Source organism: Schistocerca americana, chromosome 8, assembly GCF_021461395.2.
Source record: "Schistocerca americana isolate TAMUIC-IGC-003095 chromosome 8, iqSchAmer2.1, whole genome shotgun sequence".
In the NCBI taxonomy this organism is placed as follows: domain Eukaryota; kingdom Metazoa; phylum Arthropoda; class Insecta; order Orthoptera; family Acrididae; genus Schistocerca; species Schistocerca americana.
This window is the reverse complement of record NC_060126.1, coordinates 32,735,667-32,760,636: the sequence shown is the minus strand read 5'-3', so window position 1 is coordinate 32,760,636 and position 24,970 is coordinate 32,735,667. Positions and strand designations below refer to the sequence as shown.

Sequence of the window (24,970 nt, the reverse complement as noted above, 5' to 3'; positions counted from 1 at the left end):
ATTAACAGACTTTGAGAATGTGTGCTCTAGCTACATCTTATCCTGAGGATGGTGTAATAGCATCATGATAAAAAAAAAAAATCAGAAATTTGCCTTTCTGTCTTACATGAACACGAAGGCCACTTCTGCAGCAACCTGTAACAATATAAAATTGTCAAATCATGTACAGTGAAGTGGTAAAATAACGTGCTCCTAGAAATATAATTCAGAATCAGATACTATACTCACTTTTGTCTCCATGTGGTAATTTGTTCACTGTACAGAAAACCTGGAAAATTCAGCCATTTGTCTGAAACTGAGCACTCATTTGTGTTCATTATATTTTCCCTTGGACTGATACGGTCTTGACTAAGTGCAGAAAGCAAAATTAATTGAAAAAAAATTGCCTTGTAATAAGCATTCATGTAAATAAATGTTATCACATTACGCACCTTGATGATACACAACCAGGTAATGTGCCACAGCAAACTTATTTGTAACGGTAGGGACTACCGCACCTGGGTGTGCATTGTGTGTCAATTACACTTTCCACGAGAGAAGGAGGTTCAGAGGAATGATCACAACATTGCCTCTCGCTGCTGGGAGAAGACAGCTGTGTCACCTGAATGGGAATACAATGATTAACTTTAAAATAACTTGGCCTGCAAGTGATTTTAATCAAAAATCAATGCAGATACTGACATACCTTGATGTTGCCAAGGTGATCTGCAACTGCAACTCTTTTGTAAATTTTGCTTGTGGCTTGTCCATTGCTCCCATGCAATACAAAAGAACCAAATAAGCTGATCTGAATGCTGCTTTTAAATGTGGCACAAGAACACAGAGTACCTGTGAACCGTGAAATAATGTAGTAAGCAAAAAAAGGGTAAACAATACATATTTAATGATGAAGCATATGTAACACGTTTAACTGCAAAAGGGGATAACTCCCACACCACCCACAGCTTTAAAATAAAAGATAGATTGCAATTCTTACCTATCACTACTGCAATCTATATATGACTGACAAGGTGTTGAGAAAAATTTCCTTTGCAGTATAATAATCTGTATGTACACTGAGTAACTGTGGTAAATAGTACAGATTCATTCTACTTGATGCAGAGTACACATAACATGTCTAAGAACGGTAATATTATAACAACGCAAAGCCCAGGATGGAATAACAATTTTACACTTCTCCATCTTGGCTTTCAGCCAAAGCTCCTTCATCTGAAATATAAATTAGACACACATTCTGGCCACAGTAGTGAGAGACATTGGTCATGGGTGTGTATTTTTCTATTTCAGATGAAGGCCTTTGGGCTGAAAGCTAAGAGTTATCAATCTTTTCATTGTACCAATTTGTGGGAACATTTTGTATCCTTTTTGTAATGTTAATATTCTACTTCATTAAGTCTGCCACAATTGGGAAGTCCTCAATTATAGCTGATCTTCAACAGACACTTTCTACTTTTTGGATAGTGAATGTCAAACATACTGTGTGAATCTGGAATTAGCAGCAACATGTCAGTTCGTCTTTAGCAAAGGGCAGAACACTGCCTGCCATGACATACAAATTTCATTGTAGTAAATTACAGTTTACAGGATATGTTTATCAGCAGTGACTAAGGGCTTAACCCATTGTCTTTAATTATCAACCATCAAAGATCCTCTTGCAACACTGTCTAAATTGTTTACTCTATCTGCAAGGTTGCTTTCACCTCATGGTTGGTAGTCTTAACAAGTTGTTTTACAGAAGTAATTGCAGATGTAACACATGTCATTAAAATTTCACTATGGAAAAAAATCGAACACTGTGTGTGACATGACTTTTACCAAGCACCCCTATACTCTATACAATGAGTTGATAAAATATTAGGAGCTGCACACATAGAATGAGTGGTATCATGCAACACATTAATGTCTGCATTTTTTATGTACCTATCCCTGCACTTCATAGGTCAATGAAAATGTCAGAGCTACTGAGGTAAATCTTTCCAAATAGGTGAGGCTCTATACCATCTCACTGTTAGAAATTAAAGGGGCAGGATAACAAATTAGGAGTAGCTCAAGGAGTGTGTGTTGATCTCTCAAGAAGATTGGCAAGCAGGGGGATAAGTAGCTACTGGAATGATACTACCAATGAAAATAGCAATACTTTAGTGATTAATGGATCTACAGACCAGAGCCTCAGACAAATTCGTATATGTATACACATATAGGTAGAATAATTGAATAATCTTAGGGAATTGTATATAACAGCCAATTGTGTGTCAGAGTAGCTGTACAACAACATTTAGTCCATTCATGCATGTGATGAGGCATTAGCTACTTAAGACAAGAGCTCCTTTCATCTGACCACCACCAGACTGCATACAGCAAATTCCACAACAGTGGAACAATAAAACTTTTAAGCGAAAAGATCTAAAATTGTACCCCACAGTACAGTACAAGAACCATGTAGATTGAGTCATCCCAGGTGCCTCTACCTTTCAGTAATTATAGTAATATGTAGTGAAAGGGGGGGAAAAAAACTGTATGAGAGGTAAGGTGGAGGGAATGCGGGCAGAGAGAGAAAGAATTTGCTTACAGGAAGATTTACAAGGCACATATTATTAGAACAGGAAAAGTTTTTGGTAAGGTAGGACAAACTATGAGAGGAGGAAGGGGCAGCTGGCACTTGTGCAGACTAGACAATGGGTGTTATGTGGAAGCAGCCCAAGTTTTGAACAAACTATTGTGAAAAATCTAGAACAGGGCCAGTGGCGTACTTACACCTTTCGCGCAGGAATGTTTTCAGCACTTCTTGTGAAGTATAATGGAACAAAAGAGGGTGTGTCAGCTGTGTTATACAGCCAATGAGATAGCAATAGGCAGACTACATGTTTCAATGTAATACATTTGAAAGAAAGGATGAAACATTGTTGTAAACAATAATCATATATTTAACTGCTCCCTGTTTGAGTCACAGCTATTTAAACTGTGCTAGCATCTGAAAACTGAGTTCAGTGTCACAACCCAAGGTGTATTCGAGAAAGTAGTGAAATATTTTTCTCCTCTTGAGTTGGTATGCAATCAATGTACACAAGAACAATGAGTAAGTGGATCAATGTTTTTTACTTAAATCATGGAAGACTGTAGGTGGAACGGTGCTTTTTAATATAGCACACGTGCAACTTTCAATGAATACTGATCTACCTACCTTCTTCCACGATGGAATTAAAAAAAAAAAAAAAAATTGATCTTGTTACTCAAAGTGGAGGCTTATGCTGCACTTCCAGATGATTCCACCCACTTACTCTTTAAGAGTCATTTCACCATCACATCTGACATTTTCATGTCTCTGCAATTAATCCATGAGATATACACAAGCAGATGACATCATCATGCAGAACAATCACTGAAATCAGTAATTTATAGCTTGCGCCCCTTATCACAAAATATTTCTCAAAACTCATGAATACAATGAAAAACAGAAAACATAAAAATGCTTTACAATTTCAGCGCTAGAAGTATATTGTGTCTGTTCTTGTCTCTCATTGAATATGTCAAAGAATCATTCTTCTGGCTACGCAAAACTGTCGCTCGCCAACCAATGAGCAGTGGATAAGCACCATTTTGACTATCGCTGGCCCTGACCTAGATTTTAGCACCAATTATATAAAATCAAATTGGCTTCAGCAACTGGTTTATTAAATTTAAATAAATACTACTGGCTGTCTTGCTATGTTCATGCCTAACTGATTCGGGGGACTGAGCTGTATTTTGTATTTTATTTATGTTCCTCTTTTAGTCCAGGGTGATTGGTATGGGCATCAATGCAAGTAAGTAGTTCTTTCAATGATTATAGTTGTAGTACATTAGTTTTAGAAAATGTATGCACAATAAATTTATTTTGACTTACATATTCTTCGAGCTAAATTTGCTTCAGCAGAGAGGTAGGATACTTCAGATTGCAGCTGTTGAAGCAAAGCATGTTATCTTACACCTTCCATCCATTTTCATACAGTGTGATTACAAGACTTGGGCAGTATGTGGTACACCAAGAAGCTGAATTTCCCTCACAAAACATTATCAAAGCAAACACACACACACACACACACACACACACACACACACACACACACACACACACACACACCGCTTTTATGATCCTGATAATGGAAGACCACCGGCTTGTGGGTTTGACGATGTTAAATCGTCCACACATTCTCGAAGCCTCTTCAGCGTTCTAGCAATTGCTTCTCTGTTTTTACAGTTGTAGGTCAGGTTTATGACCTGCCTTGCTAATTCCCGTGCATCTTGCTCCTCTGATGAAGTTGAGCTTCTGGGATTGTCACGGCCTTGGTTTACTGCCTCCTCACTGCTGGTATCCTCTGAACTTTGTAATACAGGACTGGCAGGTTCAGACCAACTGCTGCTCGAGCCAAACCCAAAGGTCTCATCGAGACAAATGAAAGGGCTGTTCTTGTAACTGTCATTCAACTTATGAAAGTCCCAGCCAGGGTAATAAATGAAAATTGCGCAGAAATGTTTGCATGGATATTTCCACCTTTGGAAGTCTTCACATGTGCAATTAGGCTTTGCAAAATTCACCACATAGTAACAATTCTTGGTCTCGGTACTTTCTACACAAAATAATCCCTCACCCATTTCTCTCACTGAGCTTTCGGTAAGTTCAGTTTGCGCTGAAGAATATATTTTCATTACGTGATTCACAAATTCGTGTGACTTGTTATGCAAGAAGTGAGGAATCTCTCTGCTGTAAGATTTCACAGCTGAATTCTTCAGACAATATTTTTTAAACAGGCTAGGGAGGAAATCATTTATTAAAACTTTAACAACACCTGCTAATGTTTTATCTGCTGAATGTCTAAGAAAAAAATGTTTCACTCTTATTTAGTGATTCAACACCATTAGTAGTAGTAGTTATATTGGCGAAGAAATTCTCCTTGTCCTCATAGGCCTTCACCCACCTTTCAGATACTGAAAGCCATTGCTTATTAAAATAATCAAGTGCACCAGAATTTCTAGTTAACAATTCATGAAATTGAAGGTTTTGTTTTGCAGTTAAGAATTGTTCTTCAGATGGTGACTCAGCAATTCCTTCCCACAGCTTCATGATTTGCTCACTATCACCCGGTATGTCTAAATTGTTCTTTTTACTAAGCCACCGTTGCCAGGCTTGCTTTCGATGAAATAAACAAAGATAAACCCTTGACATTGGAAATGTTCCTTCAATTGCCCGTATCTCAGGCTCAGAGAAATCTGTAACCCATGAAACTGGATTCCAGTCTGGGTTCCATGCCTTGAAAATTTCTAGAGCCTCTTTAATTGAAGCAGTGTTTTCTACTTGAATGAAGAATATCCCAACTACTAAATAGCATACATTAGCTTTCACTACCAAGAAAAATAATGGAATGTCATACTTCGTTGTCTTGTATGTTGCATCAAGCAAACATACCCTACCATACTTTTTCAAAAGTTCCCTTTGCCACTTGTGCTGGTAACAAAAAAGCAATGGCTGCACTTTTCCATTGTCATCTGTAAACGGTCTGAAAAAAAAATCTCTCAGCCTTCGATTCCGTTTCCCACCCATTAATTTGATTCCGTAATGCATCTTGGTCAATAACAGTTTTCTTCAAATCAAACAGAGCCCGATACATATGGCTATAAATTGTACTATCTGTTGGGTAAAACATTATGTTCATCCGATCCGGTCTGTTTTCCCCAGTGAAATTTTTTTCCACAAATCTCTCCAGTTCTAACTTAATTATCCGAACTGAGTTAGTCCCCTTTGTAACTATATCCCTGATCTCTTTTGAAAGCAAAGGGTGTATGTGTCCAACCGTTTTCACACATTCAGTGCCATGATTATCGCGGCTTGCTTGGGAGGCAGCCACATAATATCGCAGATAACTTTTTGGTACCTGTGTCGACTCCAAGTCTCGTTTCAGTTTCTCAGTAACCTTTAATACAATACAAATTTATCAGTGAATTACAAATATTTATATACAAGAGCTAGCCAAATGACATACATGTAACTTATCAGGCTAATATATCTACACATTACTCAGTTGGATACTCACTCTTTTTTTTGAACTGTCTGTTGCCGAGTTTATCGCATAATCTGGGAATATCCTGACACACTTAACATCCAATGTTGCTGGACAGCCTTTCTTTTGTGTGTCCATGAGAACTTTTCTCTTCTTCTTTGGGTTGACATGGTCCACCTTTATGTATAAAATAAACAAAATTTTATAAGTCCCTGTAACTATTCCTTTTTGATTGAAAATATATGTAATTGCTACTTAGATCTTTATTTTACTTACCAGATGATCTGCAACAGGAGTCTCCTTTTTATGATACAACGGGCCAAGAGTACATTCTCTTTTCACTAAGCTTTCCACACAAAAGACAGGGCCAAAAAACTGTATTGGTATGTTGCCTTTTGTGTGGCTGTAGAAGAAGCCTGTCTCATCTGGTAAAAACAGAATTTTAATTAAATCTACAATCATGTCACTGCACATGTATGGGGTGGGCCACTGATGTACATGGAAACTTATGTAGCAGGCCTATGTAAAATATGTATGATAGCATCATGAAAAACCAACAGAATTTAGTGCAAAAACCAATTACCTTGTCATGAACTAGTACAATCAAGATCAGTTTATTCATACACGAATGGATATAGTTCACTACTGGATACAGGTAGTTGTCTTTGACCACTGAAGCAAACAGCATGGAAGTGATGTCAGTACTTAGTTGCAGTATTTTCACTCATTAATAGGTAGATAGTTTTGTAAATTAAGCTGCTTTAACTGTACAGGAACAATGACCCAAATGATCAATAGATATACAATACAGAGTCGCCTGTGGTCAGTGAGGTTTAGGATACACTGTAAAAAATCTTGCCAGAGTAGAGGCAGGAAGATTTGCATTTCGTGCGTTGATGCTGCTACAAATACTTAATTAAAAAAAAGTATCAGTACCTACACTTGAGTTACATTTTAATCCCTGCATGTCTTACATGTTTCCAAAATCAATTTCTTTCATTTCTTCTTCCCACATGTCTTTTGTTCACGGCATTCTATTAATGTGTGCGTGTTCTTTTTTTTCCCCACATTTCTCATTTCTGATGTATATGGAGAAAACTAATTGTTTCCTTCACACTACAGTAACAAATTCTATTTGTAGGCTACATTCTACAAACTTTGACAATGGTTGTCCTTTTTGAAATTTCATTCCTAGTTATCCATTCCCATAAGCAAATTTATATTTTTAGCTACATAGCCATTAATGTTATTTGTCGATTGTTTCGTGTGTGCTACATGGCTTGCTGTCTTCCCCATCCTACTACGACCGATTTACTCGATTGAACAGTACGTAGTGCGAGAATGAAAAGTGTAATGTGTTCACAGAATGAAAATATGCAAGACATGTTTAACTCGAGAAATGTACAGATCTGATTTACAAACGACGTTATTTACTACAAATAACTATAACTACATTTATTTTTAACGCAGCCAAAGGATATAAATGGAATATATCTATGTAACAACTATGTAATTATGTTACATCTGAACACAAAAACGAATTAGGAACACTTTCACTTACGTTTAGCAGCACCTGAAGGGGGCTGGCGATAATACGCACTTCTTCTAACTGAGTATGCGTAGCCATGGACGCGCAAGCTGCTCAGAAGATGGACAACATCCTCTTCTGTCTCACAAAATCCATGAATGTCGCCTTCTCTGTCAATACGTACATCTTTCAGCGATGAACGCATTAACTTCTCGAACACATCTACTTCCCGGTCTTCAACACGGTCAGTAGACATAGTCGAAGAAGTGCCCGAAACAGGAGTTTGCGACATACCGCAGCAGCAGAACTCTACAGCACTGAGCCTGTAAACACACGACTCTCCCGCCACTTTTACGTCAACTCGATTTTCTCCCGCCACTACGTCAGCTCGATTTGTAGTCGCCGATCGATATATCGATATACTTTGCGAACGCTGGGCTACGTCATCTCGACGTCACTTCCTTAGTTCGTTCGGGTGAAACGAAGCTCTCCCTTGGCATTCAGTCAGCTCTCAGCTGTGTGGTGAGGTGCAACCTGTTAATAATGAAGGACGTCAGTGGAACGGATTATTCAACGACATCTGTGTCGAAAGTATGTGCAGCTTCCGTTAACATCTCGTTTACACTTTCATGTGCGTTTGTATTTTATTCGTCTCGTAACATACATTTTACAGATCAGTTGATCGTATTGTACGGAAGACATCCTTATTTTTACCTTACGATATACATAGTTACGTACATACTAATTTTTATCTTATGATATACGTAGTTACATAATTCTCTAACAACATCCTTACCAGCATAGGTTTATGTGAACACAGTAATTATTTAATTGTTTTTCTTATGATGTACCAGCATTTAGTGTGTAAATTTTTGAGACATTATTTTATACATACAGTATTATACACAAATCTATGATATTAGTCATATTGTTCAAATGATCAAACATTCATAAATTCCTCAGTTGAGTAATAGCATTTTTTCACCTGATCATTTCGTTTTCTCAATAGTGAAGTGCTCCAGGCTTAGTAAATCTCTATACTTTAGGTTATTGAACACTTTCATTCAAATGTACCGAGGTGCCTGTTGGAATAATGTTAAGTGATATTTTGGAAACATTAAATTTTATTTGTGTCTAGTGTTGTACATGTGCAGGAAATGGTTTTCTCCAGTTATCTCAGGAATAATGTACAGAAAGATGATAATCTCAATTATGTAGGGGGGGGGGGGGGGGGGAGCAGTGGTGAGGAGGTAGGATTTAACTGGGGATTACAGACCACAAGTAAAAAAACCACACACACCACTACCCCAAAACACACAAATGACGAACAAAAAAAAAAAAAAAAAAAAATTACAAAAATCTACAGGATTCGGGCACTTCCCTTGATGTGGCATATCCTTTTGTCCTGACACGCGATGGATGGACCTCCACTAACTCATCAATAAACAGCCTGTGACTCACTGGCAGAAGATGCCAGCAAATCTGCAGGTGACAATGAGGAGAGTATTGGACATCTGATAAAATCAGCAAACAGAGATTACACATCCTGTGCAGTCTTGGGCATATTCTAAGATTGGTGAAAGGAAAACAACAAGCGGTAGAAAGAAACAATAATCAACTGTCCTTGCCAGTACACCAGTTAAATATCAGCTAGATGCAGCAACAGAAGACCAAAGTAGTTGCCAAAAAAGCATACACTCTAAGAAGTAAAATGTTTAGTCAAATTACAGAGATTGGAAGAGAGCAACAGCAACTCTCAATATGCTGACTATGTCCAGTACATCTATTCCTCTCATGCTAGTTTGTAAACAAGTGATCCTGAAAATGTTGAAACATTGAAGAGGGAGGACTTCATTGTAGTCGAAGTAGAAAGGAAAACTGCCATGAGTGGTCACTCGTATGTTGCTCAAGTCTTTCAAATGTACAGTGATGGCTGTGATGTAAATTGTTTTACTAGAATTGTTTCTCCTACAAAATTGGAAGCTGCAGAAGGTGGTGATAACCTTTGTTACTTCAAATTAAGTAATGCGAGACTACCCTATCCCATACACAGCACTAAGGCTCATTATGAAAACGTGATTTGTTTCTAGATTGATGTTGCTAAATTCATTGTGCACTAGGTTTGTTATTGCCATGACTGTTACTAATGTTGCCACAGTAAATTTAGGGTCCTGTAGGTCTAATTCATTTATTTAATCAAGAGGTTCAGTTAACTCTGACACATGGGCCTGTTAACCCAGTCACTGAGGTTAAATGGTCTAAAAGTAGGCTCAAAGTTCTTTTCCAGTTCTGTAAAATCTGTAAGGGATAATGCAATAATGACAGTGCATGTAGTTCTTGTATATATTTTCTTCCAGATTGATGAATAAAGTTAGTTACATAGTTACGTGTTCCATTGATCAGTCTCACAGTAACCATTATGATGTGGAATGTGTCAAGTGCATAAGAAATGCACACGAGAATGAAGGGATTTTTGTCTTTTTTTTAAGCTTCAAAATTTTTATTACCTACCCCATGCTCTTAAATGGCACAAAATACGTATATTATACCTATAGGGCCTATATTTATTTATTCATATATGGTATAGATGGAAAAATTCATCTGTGGAATAGAAGGAGTTGTTAAGGAGATATGATTTCAATTTATTTTTAAAACTGTTACTGCTGTGTGTCAGACATTTTATGTAATCTTGTAACTTATTCAAAAATTTTTACCACAGCAATTTTACTCCATTCTGAGCCAAAGGTAGGATAAGAGGAGGATAGTGTTAAGTCTTTCTTTCTTTTGGTAATCATAAATGTCACTGTTTTTTTTAAACCAGAGAGCAAATTTCATTACTGAGTAACTGTACTGTGAGGCTGTTGTAAGAGTTACTAACCTTTTAAAGATATGCCTACAAGATGCCTATGAGCCCCACACATTATTCTAAGCATTTTCTTTTAAGCAGTGAATACTTTGTGCCGAAGTGTTGAAGTACCCCAAAATATTATTTTGTATGACATCAGAGAGTGAAAGTATGTGAAGTATGTTAGCTTGTTAATTTCTATATCCTCAAAATTAGCAATTATTCTGATAGTAAAAGTTGCTGAACCTAATTGCTTTAGGAGATCCAAAATATGAATTTTGCAATTAAGATTCTCATCTATATGTACATCAAAAACTTAGTATACTTTACCATGACTATTGACTTCTATTTATGTGTTATATTTATTGAAGGAAATGTACTCCTTGTAGTAGAAAATTGGATGTACTGTATTTCTTTCAAAGTTCAGAGCAAGCCTATTCGCAGAAAACCAATCACTAACAAGAGTTTTAAAAAGACCCATTCTTGAAGTAAGATTTCAAGGGAAGAAACAAAAAAGGCCCAGTTAACCCCAGCTTCCCCTATAGTGCAGTGATAGATAATATTTTTTTTGGTTCTTGAATAATGTGGAACAGGCTTTCTTGGATGGGCAAAACACATTTTTTCTGCAGTTTTTTTATAAATTTATTTAACGTAATTGGATTCATCGCATGTGGCTTGAATTCCACCCAAAAATTAAACCATATCTGATAATAGATTCAAAGTGATTGTGGTATGCCACTTTCCTGCTGTTTGTTTGTTACAGAAAATAGCATGTTCATCGCAAAAGCAAAGCTGTTTAATTCAGTAGCGAGATAATCTGTGTACACATGTCATATCAGACTTTGGGTCGACAGAAGCATCCGATCCCACGCGTCGGCTTTGACCCGTGACGTAAGGGGTTGTCGTGTGTGATGTCATGACGGCGCGGAATTTGGTTTGAGTGTGGCTGTCTCTAGTTCTGTTTTGCCTTATTTTATTTACTTTTCTGATCTGTTCGTTCTATCTCGTGAGATTTTTCTTTTTTTTTTTTTTTAGTTTGAAAACACTTATAGCTTATTTTAATTATCTGTTTCCTCCAATTTGTGTTTTAGTTTATTATATTTATCTTTCTGATCTGCTCGTTCTATCCTGTGAGATTTTTTTTTTTTAAATGACAAAAAACGCTAATCAGCTACTGAAGCATCTTTATCTTCTATGGGTTGCAGGGGTTACGACCCCTGGGGAGGTGGGTGGGTATTCATGCATGGCTGTCTTCACTTACACGTTGTAGCTACGCAAGGCGTCTAAATTTGTTTATATTTAGTTTGTCCCCCACCCAAAACACCCCATTTCCCGCGCTTGTCCCGTTAGTGTCATTAGACTTCTTGTGGAAAGTGTGTGTGTTTGTTTTTGTTTCCGCCATATTTGTGACGTCATGGGTCAAAGCAGACAGGCAGGATCGGACGCTTCCTTATTTCCCAGACTTTTGTCCAAGTTTAGTCCCAAGAAATTGATGGATTGAGCTGCTTCTATAACTTGATTTTTATGTACGATATTAATGCACTGATTTTTTTTTTATTGTTCAGTTTTAAACTGTGTTAAGTGTCTTTTAGATATTAAGTTTAAGAACATCTTATTTAAATTTTGTATCTAGGTTGTTAAGTGTGATTATTAAACCATCCAGAATTTCCCTTACATTTCTTTTTCAATGAGAACTGAAGTATCATCAGCAAACAAGACTGGTTGGACAGTGATATTGAGAGGTAAATCATTTATATAAAAGAAAATAGGATTGGTCCAAAGATGAATCCTTGATGGACTCCTTGTGAAATTGTATTCCACTGAGATGCATAATTTATTTTATTAGATGTTACAATTAACCTTTGCTTCTTAAAACATGGTTTAAATCATACCTAACTGGAAGAGTGCAGAAGGTTGAAATAAGCAGTTCATATAATATGCAAAAAACTGGTGATTTCTCAAACTGGGGAACAATCAAGAATGGGGTGCCGCAAGGTTCGGTCTTGGATCCTCTGCTGTTCTTAATATATATTAATGACTTGCCATTCTATATTCACAAAGATGCAAAGCTGGTACTTTTTGCCGTTGATAGAAGTATAGCAATCGCATCCAACAGACAAGCATTAACTGGTGAAATTGTAAACAATGTTTTTCAGAAAATCATTAAGTGGTTCTCTGCAAATGGGCTCTCATTAAACTTCGGCAAAACACAGCACATACAGTTCCACACAGTAAATGGAATGACCCCATTAATAAATATAGACTTTGATCACAAATCGGTACCTAAGGTAGAATATTCAAAATTCCTAGGTGTATGCATTGATTAGGGGTTGAACTGGAAAAAACACATTGAGGATCTGCTGAAATGTTTGAGTTCAGCTACCTATGCTATTAGGGTCATTGCAAATTTTGGTGATATACATCTCAGTAAATTAGCTTACCACGCCTATTTTCATTCTCTGCTTTCGTATGGCATCATATTCTGCGGTAACTCATCATTGAGTAAAAGAGTGTTCATTGCACAAAAGTGTGCAATCAGAATAATTGCTGGAGCTCATCCCAGATCATCCTGCACCCACTTGTTTAAAGAGCTACAGATCTTCACTGTAGCCTCACAATATATATATTCACTTATGAGATTTGTTACTAACAATGAGAACGAATTCAAAAGTAATAGCAGTGTACATGGCTACAATACTAGAAAAAGGATGATCTTCACTGCTCAAGGTTAAATCTAACTTTGGCTCAGAAGGGGCTACATTATGCTGCCACAAAAGTCTTTGGTCACATACCTAATAGCATCAAAAGTCTGACAGATAGCCATATAGCATTTAAAAGGAAATTAAAAGAATTAATGGCAACTCCTTCTACTCATTAGATGAATTTTTGGATATAGTAAGTGGGTAATTTCCCCAACCCCCACCCAAAAGAAATGTAATATTTTGTGTAATGTAATATCTTGTATAGACACCTTTTATTAACCTGACACGTTCCACATCATTACGAAGTGTCGTATTCATGATCTGTGGAACAACTACTAATCTGATCTAATGTAATCTAATCCATTTATGCTGTACCTGTCTAGTTTATGAAGTAGCATTGAGTGATTCACGGAATTGAATGCCTTCGTAAGGTTGTAGAATATACCTGCCACTTTATTGCTTATGTCCAGTGATTAGTCGATTTTTTAAAATGAATTCATTAATTGTGTTCATGGTGCTTTTCAGTTTTTGGAACCTGTATTGATTTTTGGAAATAACATCATGTTTCGTGATCAAATTTGTTATCTAAACTGCAGCTATTTTTTCAAATGCTTTGGATTGCAGCCATATTCTCCTTTGATCCTTTAGTGTATAGTAGTTTTACCTCTGCATAGCTACATACATCAGGGAAGTTGGCTTGCTCAAATGACTGACTGATTATTAAAGATATAAGTTGTGCTATTTTACCATACACAAATTTAATTATACGATGATCTCTGTGTTAGTGACTACTTCCCATTGATTCTCTTGTTGCCTTCCCACCTCCCGATGACCAGATTTCCTTGCTGGGCTTCCCATTGTGCTGATTGACCTCTACATACCTCCCAGGTCATGTTTTGAACCTCCTTTGTCACTTTGTATTGATGAAGTCATCTTTTATGTGTCTGATAAGATAGTCCGTGCTGCTGGTGTTGCCGTTGCCCTCTCGACAGGCCCCGTTCACTGTCGGCTAGTTCCGTGGTGGAACATGGCTATTGCCACCAATCTCCATGATCGTCGTCGTGCCTTGTAACATCTTAAGTGGCACCCATACTACGCTGGTTCTATCACTTTTAAACGTCTCTGCACCAAGGCCCATTACTTAACCAAACAGAGCAAATGTGTTTGTTGTGAACATTTTGTCTCCTCTCTGTTCTTTTGTACCTTCGTCACAGGTGCGGGATACTCTCTGCACCTTCCAAGGCTGTCAGCAGCAGTCTTCCTTCCCAGGCCTTGTCCTTCGAAGTGGCCTTTTGTACAGATCATTCAGTTCGTGCGGAACACTTTGCGACCAATTTTGAAATCGCGTTGGTGGCAGCCTTATACCAATCTGCCTTCCTCCACCAGAAACAGAGGGCTCGTGTTTTACCCTTGTCAGGTGAAATTCTATAATGAACCTTTTACCAAATGGGAGCTTCTTCTGGCCCTGTCTTTTTCTCTTGATTCTGCTCCTGCACATTACTCCATCCATAACCAATTGCTTCAACACCTCAATCCTCCGCAATGGCAATATTTCTTATAGGTTTTTAACTGTATTTGGCTCAGACATTTTCCCCTCTCAATGAAGAGATAGAATTGTGGTTCCTGTCCTTAACCCTGGCAGGGATCCATTGTCCCTTGATAGTCAGTGGCCCATCAGCCTCACAAATGCCCCCTGCAAGTTACTAGAATGGGTGGCTGCTCATCGGCTAAATTGGGTCCTTTAATCTCGGAGTCTTTTATCTCCTTACCATTGTAGCTTCCGGAGGGTACAGTCTCCTATCGATCATCTGCTTTTCTCAGTGCCGCTACCTTGTCACAGGTTTCTCCCCTTTTTCTTGTTGTATTGTACTAAGTGACTGATCTATATAAGAAAGGTAAAAGAACTGACCAAATAATTACAGGCCAATATCCTTAATGTCAGTTTGCTGCAGAATTATTGAACACTTCCTGTGTTCAAATATAATAAATTTCCTTGAGACAGAAAAAGATTATGTTCACAAATCAGCACGTATTTGTAAAGAATCACTTGTAAAAAGCTCAGCTTGCTATTTTCTCACATTATATCATGCAAACCATGGATGGAGGGCAACAGACAGTTTCCATAAAAATTCCTAGATTTCCGGAAAGCATTTGGTACGGTGCCCCACTGCTGATACGACACAGTACGTGGTTCTCAATGGCAAGTGTTTATGAGAGACAAGGGTACTGACAAGAGTGCCTTGTGGAAGTGTTATAGGACTGCTTTTATATTCTGTATACATAAATTACCTGACAGACAGGATGAGCAGCAATTTATGGCTGTTTGTAGGTGATGCTGTGGTGAACATGAAGTGTCATTGTTGAGTGACTGTAGGAATATAAAAGATGACTTAGTCAAAATTTCTAGTTGGTGTGATGAATGAAAGCTTGCTCTGAATGTAGAAAACTGTAAGGTAACGCAGGTGACTAAGATTCGAATACACCAGTAGTAGGGAGCAGCTTCACACAGTAACTTCTATTAAATATCTAGGCTTAAAACTGCAAAGCAAAATGAGATGGAATGACTACGTCAGGTTGGTAGTAGGGAAGGCAAATGCTAGACTTCATTTTATTGAGAGAATTTTGGGAAAATATAGCTTATCCATATTGGAGACTGTGTGTAGAATGCTAGTGCGACCCATTCTTGAGTACTGTTTGAATGTCTGGTATCCCCACCAGGTCAGATTAAGGGAAAACATTGAAGCAATTCATAGGTGGGCTGCTAGATCTGTTACTGCTAGGTTGATCAGCACACAAGTTTTACGGAGAAGCTTCACGAACTTGGATGGGAATCCCGGAGGGAAAACAATGTGCTCTCTGCAAGGTACTACTGCACAAATTTTGACAATTGGCATTTGAGACTGATTGCAGAACAATTCTGCTGTGGCCAACTTACATTTCATGTACGGATCACAAAGGTGCAAGAAATATGTGCTTGTTTGGAAGCTTTTAGACAGTCGTTTTTCCCTCGTTCTATTTGCGAATAGAACAGGAGAGGAAGTGACTAGTGCTGGTATGAGGTATTTTCTGCCATGCACCATAGGGTGGTTTGCATAGTACATATGTAGACATAGGTGTAGATTTAAGCTTGAATTGCGTTGAAAATTATTTTTTTATTTTTTATTTTTTTTAAATATTATCCCCACTTACAAAATTCAACATTGTTTTTCTCTTTTATCTGTGTCAAAATATTTTAGAATATGTTTATTTACTTCATTTTCCGTTCATTTGCTTTTAATCCTATCTGATAAGGAACACACCCCATGCAGCAGTACTCCAAATGGATGGACAAGCATAGTTTAGGCAGTCTCTTTGATATATCTGTCGCATCTTCTGAGTGTTCTGACAGTAAAAGGCAGTCTTTGGTTCACCTTCCCCACAGCATTTTCTATGTGGTCTTTCCAATTTATGTTGTTCATAATTGTAATTCCTATGTATTTAGGTGGAGGAGAGTACACAAGTTTCATGTTTCTGTGCCATTAACAGTGGATGGTATTGTAAAGCTCATATTATACAATAAAAAAAAGTAAATCACAGCTAGGCAGCTACCTTGGCATGCAGAATGGCCAACAGGCAGTCAGAGTTTCAGAAGGACTCGTGTGTCTTTCAGCTGGTTGTCACATCAGATATATTACCCTGCATCTGTCAATCAGTTGCTTGTTTGTGTACTTCAACAGTATGAACTGAAAAGTAAATCCAGCTGCTGTATAATATTATTAATATGAAAATTCCAAGAGAGCCTCATGTCTCTTCAGTTTCAGGAATTGCACTACTTGCTGCCTGTATCATCTTGTGATAAGGAAATACCACCTTCTGCATTGAGTTCAGAAGTAGATGTATGTTGTGTTCTAAATGTAAACACCACTTACATATTCGGCCATAGACGTGTTCTGTTTGGCTGACTGCTGCCTACAATGCAGAAAGAGGAGCGACCTGTGATCAAGGGATACGTGATCAGCATATCTGCTGTCCCTCCAGTCATTTGCAACAGGCCATTTTGCTATAGGAGCTCCAAATTCTGCCGCTTCCTGCTACTCTTCTCTAGTTTTGCAAGGCAAACTGTAGCCAGTAGTAGCATTTTCTGATTACTGGAGGAATTGGCTGTTCTGTGCCTTTTAGTAAACATGAAAATGAGTTATATATGCTGCACAGTTAGAAACTTTCTAAACATGCATGGTTTCTCCAGTGAATTTTGTGTGAAGTAATTGTTATTTTCAGGGTTGCTTTGTGTTTAAGAAGAAACAGGGGAAGAGAAGGAAACGACTGAAGACTGCTTCAACAGATGAATATCTTTACTCTGATCTGTGGTATGTGTCATATAAGGAGATGTGGAAGAAGATTGAAAATAATTTGAAGGTAGTGTGTCATTAAACTTTTTTAAAGATTGCTATCATTTATTTTGTTTGTCAAGTTTGTTGTTCTATGGTATCTCTTGATTTAGTAGTTCTTAACTTTTGTTTTGAATGTCTACCTTATATTCACTTTCAAACCTGGATTTTAATCAAACTATAGAAGCAACAATTTAAATGATTGAGAAATGGCTGTATTATTATGCACAGTTGCAATTAGATGCTGATGGTTGTGAGCAGCGATACTGTAATTAGGGTTAGAAAAGTAACAGTCACAAAACTGAGTGAGTGGAAAAATCGACGAGATAATGAGTGATGTTGAATCATATGTTGGGGTCTGACAAAGTACAGCTGTTTCTTCTATTATGAGGGAAAAATGTGCATAATTAGATATTTATTCATTTGATGTGTCCAGGTCCTGAAAATAATTTCAGTAGTGCTGGAGCATAAATAACATACACACGAAGATTTACATCCAAAGAATCTACTACAGAGGAAATTCAGTATAGATTTTACACAGAAGTAACAAATTTGTGAACACACATTATAGAGATGTTCCTATTCAGATGCTGTACTCGTTAGTAGCAAGGAACACATCATCACACAACAGCATTTAAATTAAGTTTGCCATGGAAGTACGGTGCTACAACTGGTAGGTTCCTGGTGTGGGCAGCAATAGCAAAGAAAAGGACAGTTAGTGCGAAGTTGTCTGTAATGAACTGATATGTGGTGAAACCAAACTACAGTCCCATCGGACAACTATGCTAGCTGTACATGTCTACTGAAATATTGCATTTTTCTCAATATCATATACATATGAGTAATGACTGAAAATGCCCGCATGCAAATTGTGCCATTTCAAAATATTTCATTTCATTAAAAGGCACCGACAGTTTTACGTAGCCACAGTTGGGTCGCCTTGTGGCACCACTGCGTGGTTGGCGCCAGTGTGTGCCGCACACATGGCTTACGGGTGTGGTTTAACTTCACAGGAGCAGTAGCCTGTTCTGCTTATTGCCGCTCACAAGTGAACATTTCCGTCAGCAGGACTGCCCATACGATGCAATGCGTGTGCCCTCTGTGCCAGGTTTCTGAACTACTCCACTGTTCTTCCTGTACCGACTCAGCTGCCTCCATCATGACATGTGCTGGTGAGGACACAAAACATACATATGTAATTTTGATTCTATAAAGATCAGCTAAGTGACAATTAATTTGTTTAATTGTTATGATCATATTGGGGTATCTGGAATTATTGTCTGACTATTACGAGTTGTAGTACCTCGTTTCTGTTATTGTGTCATCAGTCACTTTTTCTGGTCAGCTGCACAGTCTGCCATTAAGGCTATACAAGCATCCAGGAAGCCCCTATCAATTGTCTCCCACTCCAGCCTGGGAGTTGGGACAGGTTCCACCAGACTGGACAAAAGCAGTAATCACACCAAGATTGTAACAACTACAGAGGTATCTCTTTAATCAGCGTTGTGGGTAAAATCTTCTCAGGTATTGTTGAAAGGAAAGTGCGAGTATTAGTTGAGGACCAATTGGATGAAAATCAGTGTGGGTTTAGGCCTCTTAGAGGTTGTCAGGTCCAGATCTTTAGCTTACGGCAAACAATGGAGAAGTGTTATGAGTGGAACAGGGAATTGTATCTATGCTTTATAGATCTAGAAAAGGCATATGACCGGGTTCCTAGGAGGAAGTTATTGTCTGTTCTACAAGATTATGGAATAGGAGGCAAATTTTTGCAAGCAATTAAAGATCTTTACATGGATAGCCAGGCAGCAGTCAGAGTTGACGGTAAATTGAGTTCATGGTTCAGAGTAGTTTCAGGGGTAAGACAAGGCTGCAACCTGTCTCCACTGTTGTTCATATTATTTATGGATCATCTGTTGAAAACAATAGACTGGCTGGGTGAGATTAAGATATGTGAACACAAAATAAGCAGTCTTGCATATGCGGATGACTTAGTTGTGATGGCAGAGTCGATTGAAAGTTTGCAAAGTAATATTTCAGAGCTAGATCAGAAATGTAAAGACTATGGTATGAAGATTAGCATCCCCAAAACGAAAGTAATGTCAGTGGGAAAGAAATATAAACGGATTGAGTGCCAAATAGGAGTAACAAAGAACAGGTGGACGGTTTAAAGTGCTTAGGATGCATATTCTCACAGGATGGCAACATAGTGAAAGAACTGGAAGTGAGGTGTAGCAAAGCTAATGCAGTGAGCGCTCAGCTACGATCTACTCTCTTCTGCAAGAAGGAAGTCAGTACCAAGACTAAGTTATCTGTGCACCGTTCAATCTTTCGACCAACTTTGTTGGATGGGAGCGAAAGCTGGGTGGATTCAGGTTACCTTATCAACAAGGTTGAGGTTACGGATATGAAAGTAGCTAGGATGATTGCAGGTACTAGTAGATGAGAACAATGGCAGGAGGGTGTCCACAACGAGGAAATCAAAGAAAAACTGGGAATGAACTCTATAGATGTAGCAGTCAGGGCGAACAGGCTTAGATGGTGGGATCATGTTTCACGCATGGGAGAAGCAAGGTTACCCAAGAGACTCATGGGTTCAGCAGTAGAGGGTAGGAGTAGTCGGGGCAGACCGAGGAGAAGGTACCTGGATTCGGTTAAGAATGATTTTGAAGTAATAGGTTTAACATTAGAAGAGGCACCAATGTTAGCACTGAATAGGGGATCATGGAGGAACTGTATGAGGGGGTCTATGCTCCTGACTGAATGCTGAAAGGCATAATCAGTCTTAAATGATGATGATGATGATGATGATGATCCAGCACTCAGTAATGGCAGTCACAGCTGTTTATCTTCCATATAGTGGCCGAGAAGCTGCCTGCCTGAAGTGCAGTCATAGAATGACAGCCAAGGCAACATGTTTATAACTATAGCTGCCGGCAGTTGAGCAGCAAACAATACCTGAAAAGTTCATGTGATGGTATAATGATAGGCTTTTTGAAAAACTTCATACTTAATTTCTTACTTACTGTTAGAGTACTCATGGGGTTACTAGTGTTAGAGTAAGAAAAGTAACAATATAGTGATTTTAGACAGTAATTCATTCTTAATCGTCAAAAGGAGGGGGGGGGGGGGGGGGGAGGAGGAGGAAGATCCATTGGAAAACTCATACACAGATGTGACAGCTAAGTGTTTTGCATGGAGCTTGCTATTATATTTAACATATAAGTTGTGTAAACAGAGTGCTCTGTTGTTGTGTGCATTGCTGATTTTGAAGGTAATCATTTCATTGTCATGCCAAGAAAGGCTTGAGTAGTTTTTTCAATGTCAAGTCTCTGGCGTAGCATCGTGATCCATTGTACGACACCGCTATTTTTAACAGTTCTGGAAAGTGTGGGAGTGAAGAGGACTTTGCAAAGTCGGATAAGACTTGACACAAAATTTGAGATCTGACAGAGGCCGAAGCCTTGAGTACATCTGCATAGCTGTGTTGTCAGCCTTCAAACTCAGTTGCAATATGCTGATTTCTGGTGCAAATACAGCAAATTATTTATGTTCAGGCACTGTCTGTTTATGGCTAATTGTTGTTGCAGAGATTGTCTTTAAAGTTTTCTCAGTGGGACTGGTAAGACCGTTGTTGTGGTAATCTAAAAGATATGGGGACTGTAATATAAGTATGATGTGGTGCTGTGCATTCAGTTTATGAAGAAATTCCCAAGTTGAATGTAAAAGACAGCATGTGTCAAATGTTGCTTCACAATATGGTTGCAGACCAGACTGTGAATACTGTCAGTTTACATCTTATACTACCTGCTGAAAATGACTAGGGTAGTTGTAAAAATATTTTGGAAAAGGAAATCCATTAACTAATTGATTGTATGAAAAAATTCAATCTAGACAGAGCAGCTGGAGATGGCATAATGTGTCGGTGAGGTGTGCCTGCTTGTGTGTGTGTGTGTGTGTGTGTGTGTGTGTGTGTGTGTGTGTGTGTGTGTGTGTGTTTTTCTTTTCTGGAGGCGGCTTTGGCCATAAGCTCAGTGTGTAAAGTCTTTTGTTATGCCTGCCTGCAACTCAGCATGTCATCTTTACAGTGAATAGCAGTCTGTCCTTTTCATAATTATTTATATTCCAACATAGACTTTAATGGTTTGATTCTGTTATTTGCATAGGTATGTTAGCAGGGACAAAACATCGTCTTCATTACACATTATTTCCTCCCAGTAGTCTCGTGTACTACCCCTTTTCTTCTATTTTACAAGAAGATAAACAAAGGTTAATTTAAAGCATAGTTATCATTCTCCATCCTGTTTCATACTGAATATCAATATTGTTTCAGGAACTAAGAGACAAGAGCTTCAAGAAAGTGCTGGAAGATGTAATAAATTATGCATCAAACTGCTATAATGGGCCAGAAGTAAAATTTCAAGAAAATGTTGTTCCTATTGCTGGATTATTAACTGGTATGTACATATAATATGTAAACTATATAATTTTTTATTTTTATTTCTTCCTTTTCCATTGTCTTCTTCTCTCCTCTCCCCGTTTGCTGCCTCCATCCACCTCAGCTACACTCGGAGCACACGCTCCCAATGCTGCATTTAGCAGTAGCAGCCCACCAACCTGTCCCCGCCAACACTACAGCATCTTCCCCCAGCCACCTTACCAGCTCTCCCCTTCGCCCCTATATGCTGGTGAGAAGGGGGGGTGGGGTGGGGAGGGGAGGAGGTGGGGAGGTCGCGTGCATGCAGTCTCTGACCAATAGCTTAATAGCTCAAAATATCTTACAATTTTCTTTCAATGCGCCTGTCTGTCGCTTATGGTCTCCTTTATGCAGTGAGTAGTAGACTAGCCATTTAGTATTATTATTCCATCCCTGATGTTCAGTTATTGTACTTTTTTATTTCTGGTATCCTGTTCACCTTTTTTGCTTGCTTTGTACTAAATCCGGGCTCACACTATTTTAACATAATTATGTTGCAATTTTTCGAAACCTATGTACAATTTGTAAAGTTATTAAGCTGTATTAAAACCTGCAATGATTTTAGTACTTATACAGTATTGGTTTGTAATGATTGTTATCAGTGGTTCACTACTGGAAAGAGGGGGGTGGGAGGGGGGGGGGGAGAGAGAGAGAGTAGGTGGGAGGTGGTGTTGGGGTGGAGATTTAGAGTCAGGGTGTAGGGAGCAGCACAGATTAATAGTACTTGAATACTAATGCAAGTTCATGTAGCAAATGAACTTGACTCACAAAGCCTAAGAGTGAAGTAAGTATTATGTTGGCAGCAGTGAGTTTATCCTGTAAGTATTCGGAATTTGGATAGTGTGTAAGTTAATAAAGTATGCAAGGTGTCTTATAATTACATGTTAATAGCTGTGAAAATCTTATATTAATAAATATAAAGCAAAACGACTGAATTTGATAATCAGTTTAAATATTGTATGATCTTCTAGGAGATACATTTTTGTGCCCTATTCAGCAGAATGAAGAATGGGCAGAGTTCTTTGTATGTCTTTTACCATATGGCTGTTTTCAACAATATGCCATCCAAAACCTTATTTGTTTCCATTATGGTTTTTCTCAGATTGAAGGAATTGGTTGAGGATGTGTAAAGACGGTTGTTTTCAGCAGCTGTCATTGGTAACTTCTTTAATTATGAAAAGAAGATACAGTGTGTAGATAGTCTTTTCTTCTCACTAACTACACGTGAAGGATAGTAAGAGTGGAAAGAATAAATTTTTTATCTTAAATGTACGTATTGTCAGAGTGTGACTTGTACTTGCTGCCAGCAGATGCACCTGACTTAAATGTGCCCTAATGTGATTCTCCCCCCCCCCCCCCCCTTCTTTTCATCTCCCACCCAATTCCTCTCTCTAACTTTTTATGCATTATGATATTTTAAACCTTCTTTTGTTGGCTCTGTTAATGTTCTACAATATTCTTTCCACCCACCTGCCTCATTTCCCACCCTTTCTATTTCTGTCATGATATGTCCTTAGTTTTATTTAACTTGTTCTTGAAAATTTCTACAATATTGATTTCAGTTTGTATTGTAGCAGAATGAAGTTCGTTCCAACTATTCACTGGCCAGTGCATCACTCTGTGCAAATTTAATGTACTACATTGAAGGAAATGTGTACAAAAATGTATTGAATATATCTTGTGTGTGCATTTAACAAACATGTGTGTTGAACCAAAAAGATTTTGTTGTAGCGGCTAAGTCTGAGAGTTTTGGGTAGCAATCTTGACACGATTTGAAACACTGCAGCTTCTCTTACTATTCTCGGTAGCGTGAATGGATCATTTTGTAAACTGAACACTTCTTCTTGAAAATTAGTTCTAACACTTAAAACACTAATTTTCATTGGGTTGTTAAAGAAAATTATGTCTGGCTGTAGAGACTTAAAATCTGTAATGTGACCATGAAACTCACTGCAGATTGGATGTAAATCTTGAAGAATTTCCTTCCTTATATTCCTGTTTGTTTGCAGCAGCTCGAGAAATGACACTCGTCCATACACAAAGAATAATACTGACAGTTTGCAATTAAATTGTTTAATTTCCTTTTTTTACTGTTCTCACATCAAGAATTTGACTCGTTGCAGTGCTACGTGACAAAGCTGTGGTTTCAAAACATCCAGCAGCATCATCATCATTAAATGCTTTGGCCATTTCAGTTGCTCATTCTTTCACAAGTACACCATCACAAAAGCATTTCCGAGCTTTTGCTAATTTTAGGCATATCACATATAATGCAGTTAAACTGTTTGTTAATACTTGATTTTAACTTATCCACGAAAGCATATCGTTTGTCACATGAGTTTATTGCTTCACTGAGTGTAATTTTGAGCAAGATTATTACCTTTGTTTTAAATTAAGCTATTTTTTACATATTAAACATTCACGTTTTTCATCAGAATTCTCTAAGAAAAAGTCCTTAAGCTGCCACTCCTCAATGAAAACTTGTTCTTCAGTATTTTTTCTTTTTGACTTTTTTAAGAATCGCACTAGAAAAATAGCCACTGTAATAACCAGAATCAAAACCAGAATAATAACCACAGTACTAACCAAAATGATAGTGACAATAGTGCAATAATGAGGAGAGTAATTCTGAATACTGAGAGCACGTGGGCTAGCAAACCGACGACGCCTCTTTGCTGTGACAGAGAGTGAAGGTGTGAGAGCTTACGCTTTAAGGAAATGATCGAAGAGACTCTGTCGCCCATCCCCCCCCCCCCCCCCCCCCCCTTTCTCCCTCACCCTTCTGCTCGATTGCTGCTAAATGAGCAAACAGTAGGCTGTGGTGAGGCTGCTACTATACCACATGTGTGGAGTCTTGAGGCGGAGTGCTCACTGGAGAGAAGCACGTCACAAGCAACACTCTGCCAGGCTAAATTGCACTGCAGGCATGTAGGGAAATATTTTTCATTTTATCTTTTGTGGACTATCAAGGGGGCCTGAACTCCATTGCATTAATCTAAGATCACATTGTTCTTTTCAT

The 24,970-nt window shown here is 38.2% G+C and overlaps 2 protein-coding genes across 4 annotated transcripts in view; one reads left to right on the top strand and one right to left on the bottom strand.

The window, feature by feature from the left end:
- LOC124545117 (origin recognition complex subunit 3) overlaps nucleotides 1-24,970 on the top strand; it is a 138,093-nt gene that overhangs the window by 6,031 nt on the left and 107,092 nt on the right. The window contains exons 2-4 of one of the 2 annotated variants that reach the window (XM_047123934.1): nucleotides 8,057-8,154; nucleotides 17,368-17,505; nucleotides 21,808-21,931. In XM_047123934.1, the coding sequence (XP_046979890.1) occupies nucleotides 8,107-8,154; nucleotides 17,368-17,505; nucleotides 21,808-21,931 (310 nt within the window). In that variant the 5' untranslated portion in view covers nucleotides 8,057-8,106. Of the gene's footprint in view, nucleotides 1-8,056; nucleotides 8,195-17,367; nucleotides 17,506-21,807; nucleotides 21,932-24,970 lie in introns of those variants that run through there. The other variant, XM_047123935.1, reaches the window with a different exon arrangement.
- On the bottom strand, nucleotides 112-7,870 carry LOC124545118. Of its 2 annotated transcripts, none has more exons than XR_006967591.1 (7): nucleotides 6,619-6,735; nucleotides 6,312-6,460; nucleotides 6,069-6,212; nucleotides 686-828; nucleotides 432-601; nucleotides 229-348; nucleotides 112-135 (listed from the first exon to the last, which is right to left on the bottom strand). XR_006967591.1 is itself a non-coding variant. In XM_047123936.1 (7 exons), exons 1-5 carry the CDS (start codon nucleotides 7,853-7,855, stop codon nucleotides 598-600), a joined length of 699 nt encoding a protein of 232 aa, XP_046979892.1. In that variant the 5' UTR covers nucleotides 7,856-7,870; the 3' UTR covers nucleotides 112-135; nucleotides 229-348; nucleotides 432-597. The 2 variants fall into 2 exon arrangements, 1 of the variants encoding a protein (XP_046979892.1); XM_047123936.1 differs by lacking the exon at nucleotides 6,619-6,735 and adding an exon at nucleotides 7,597-7,870.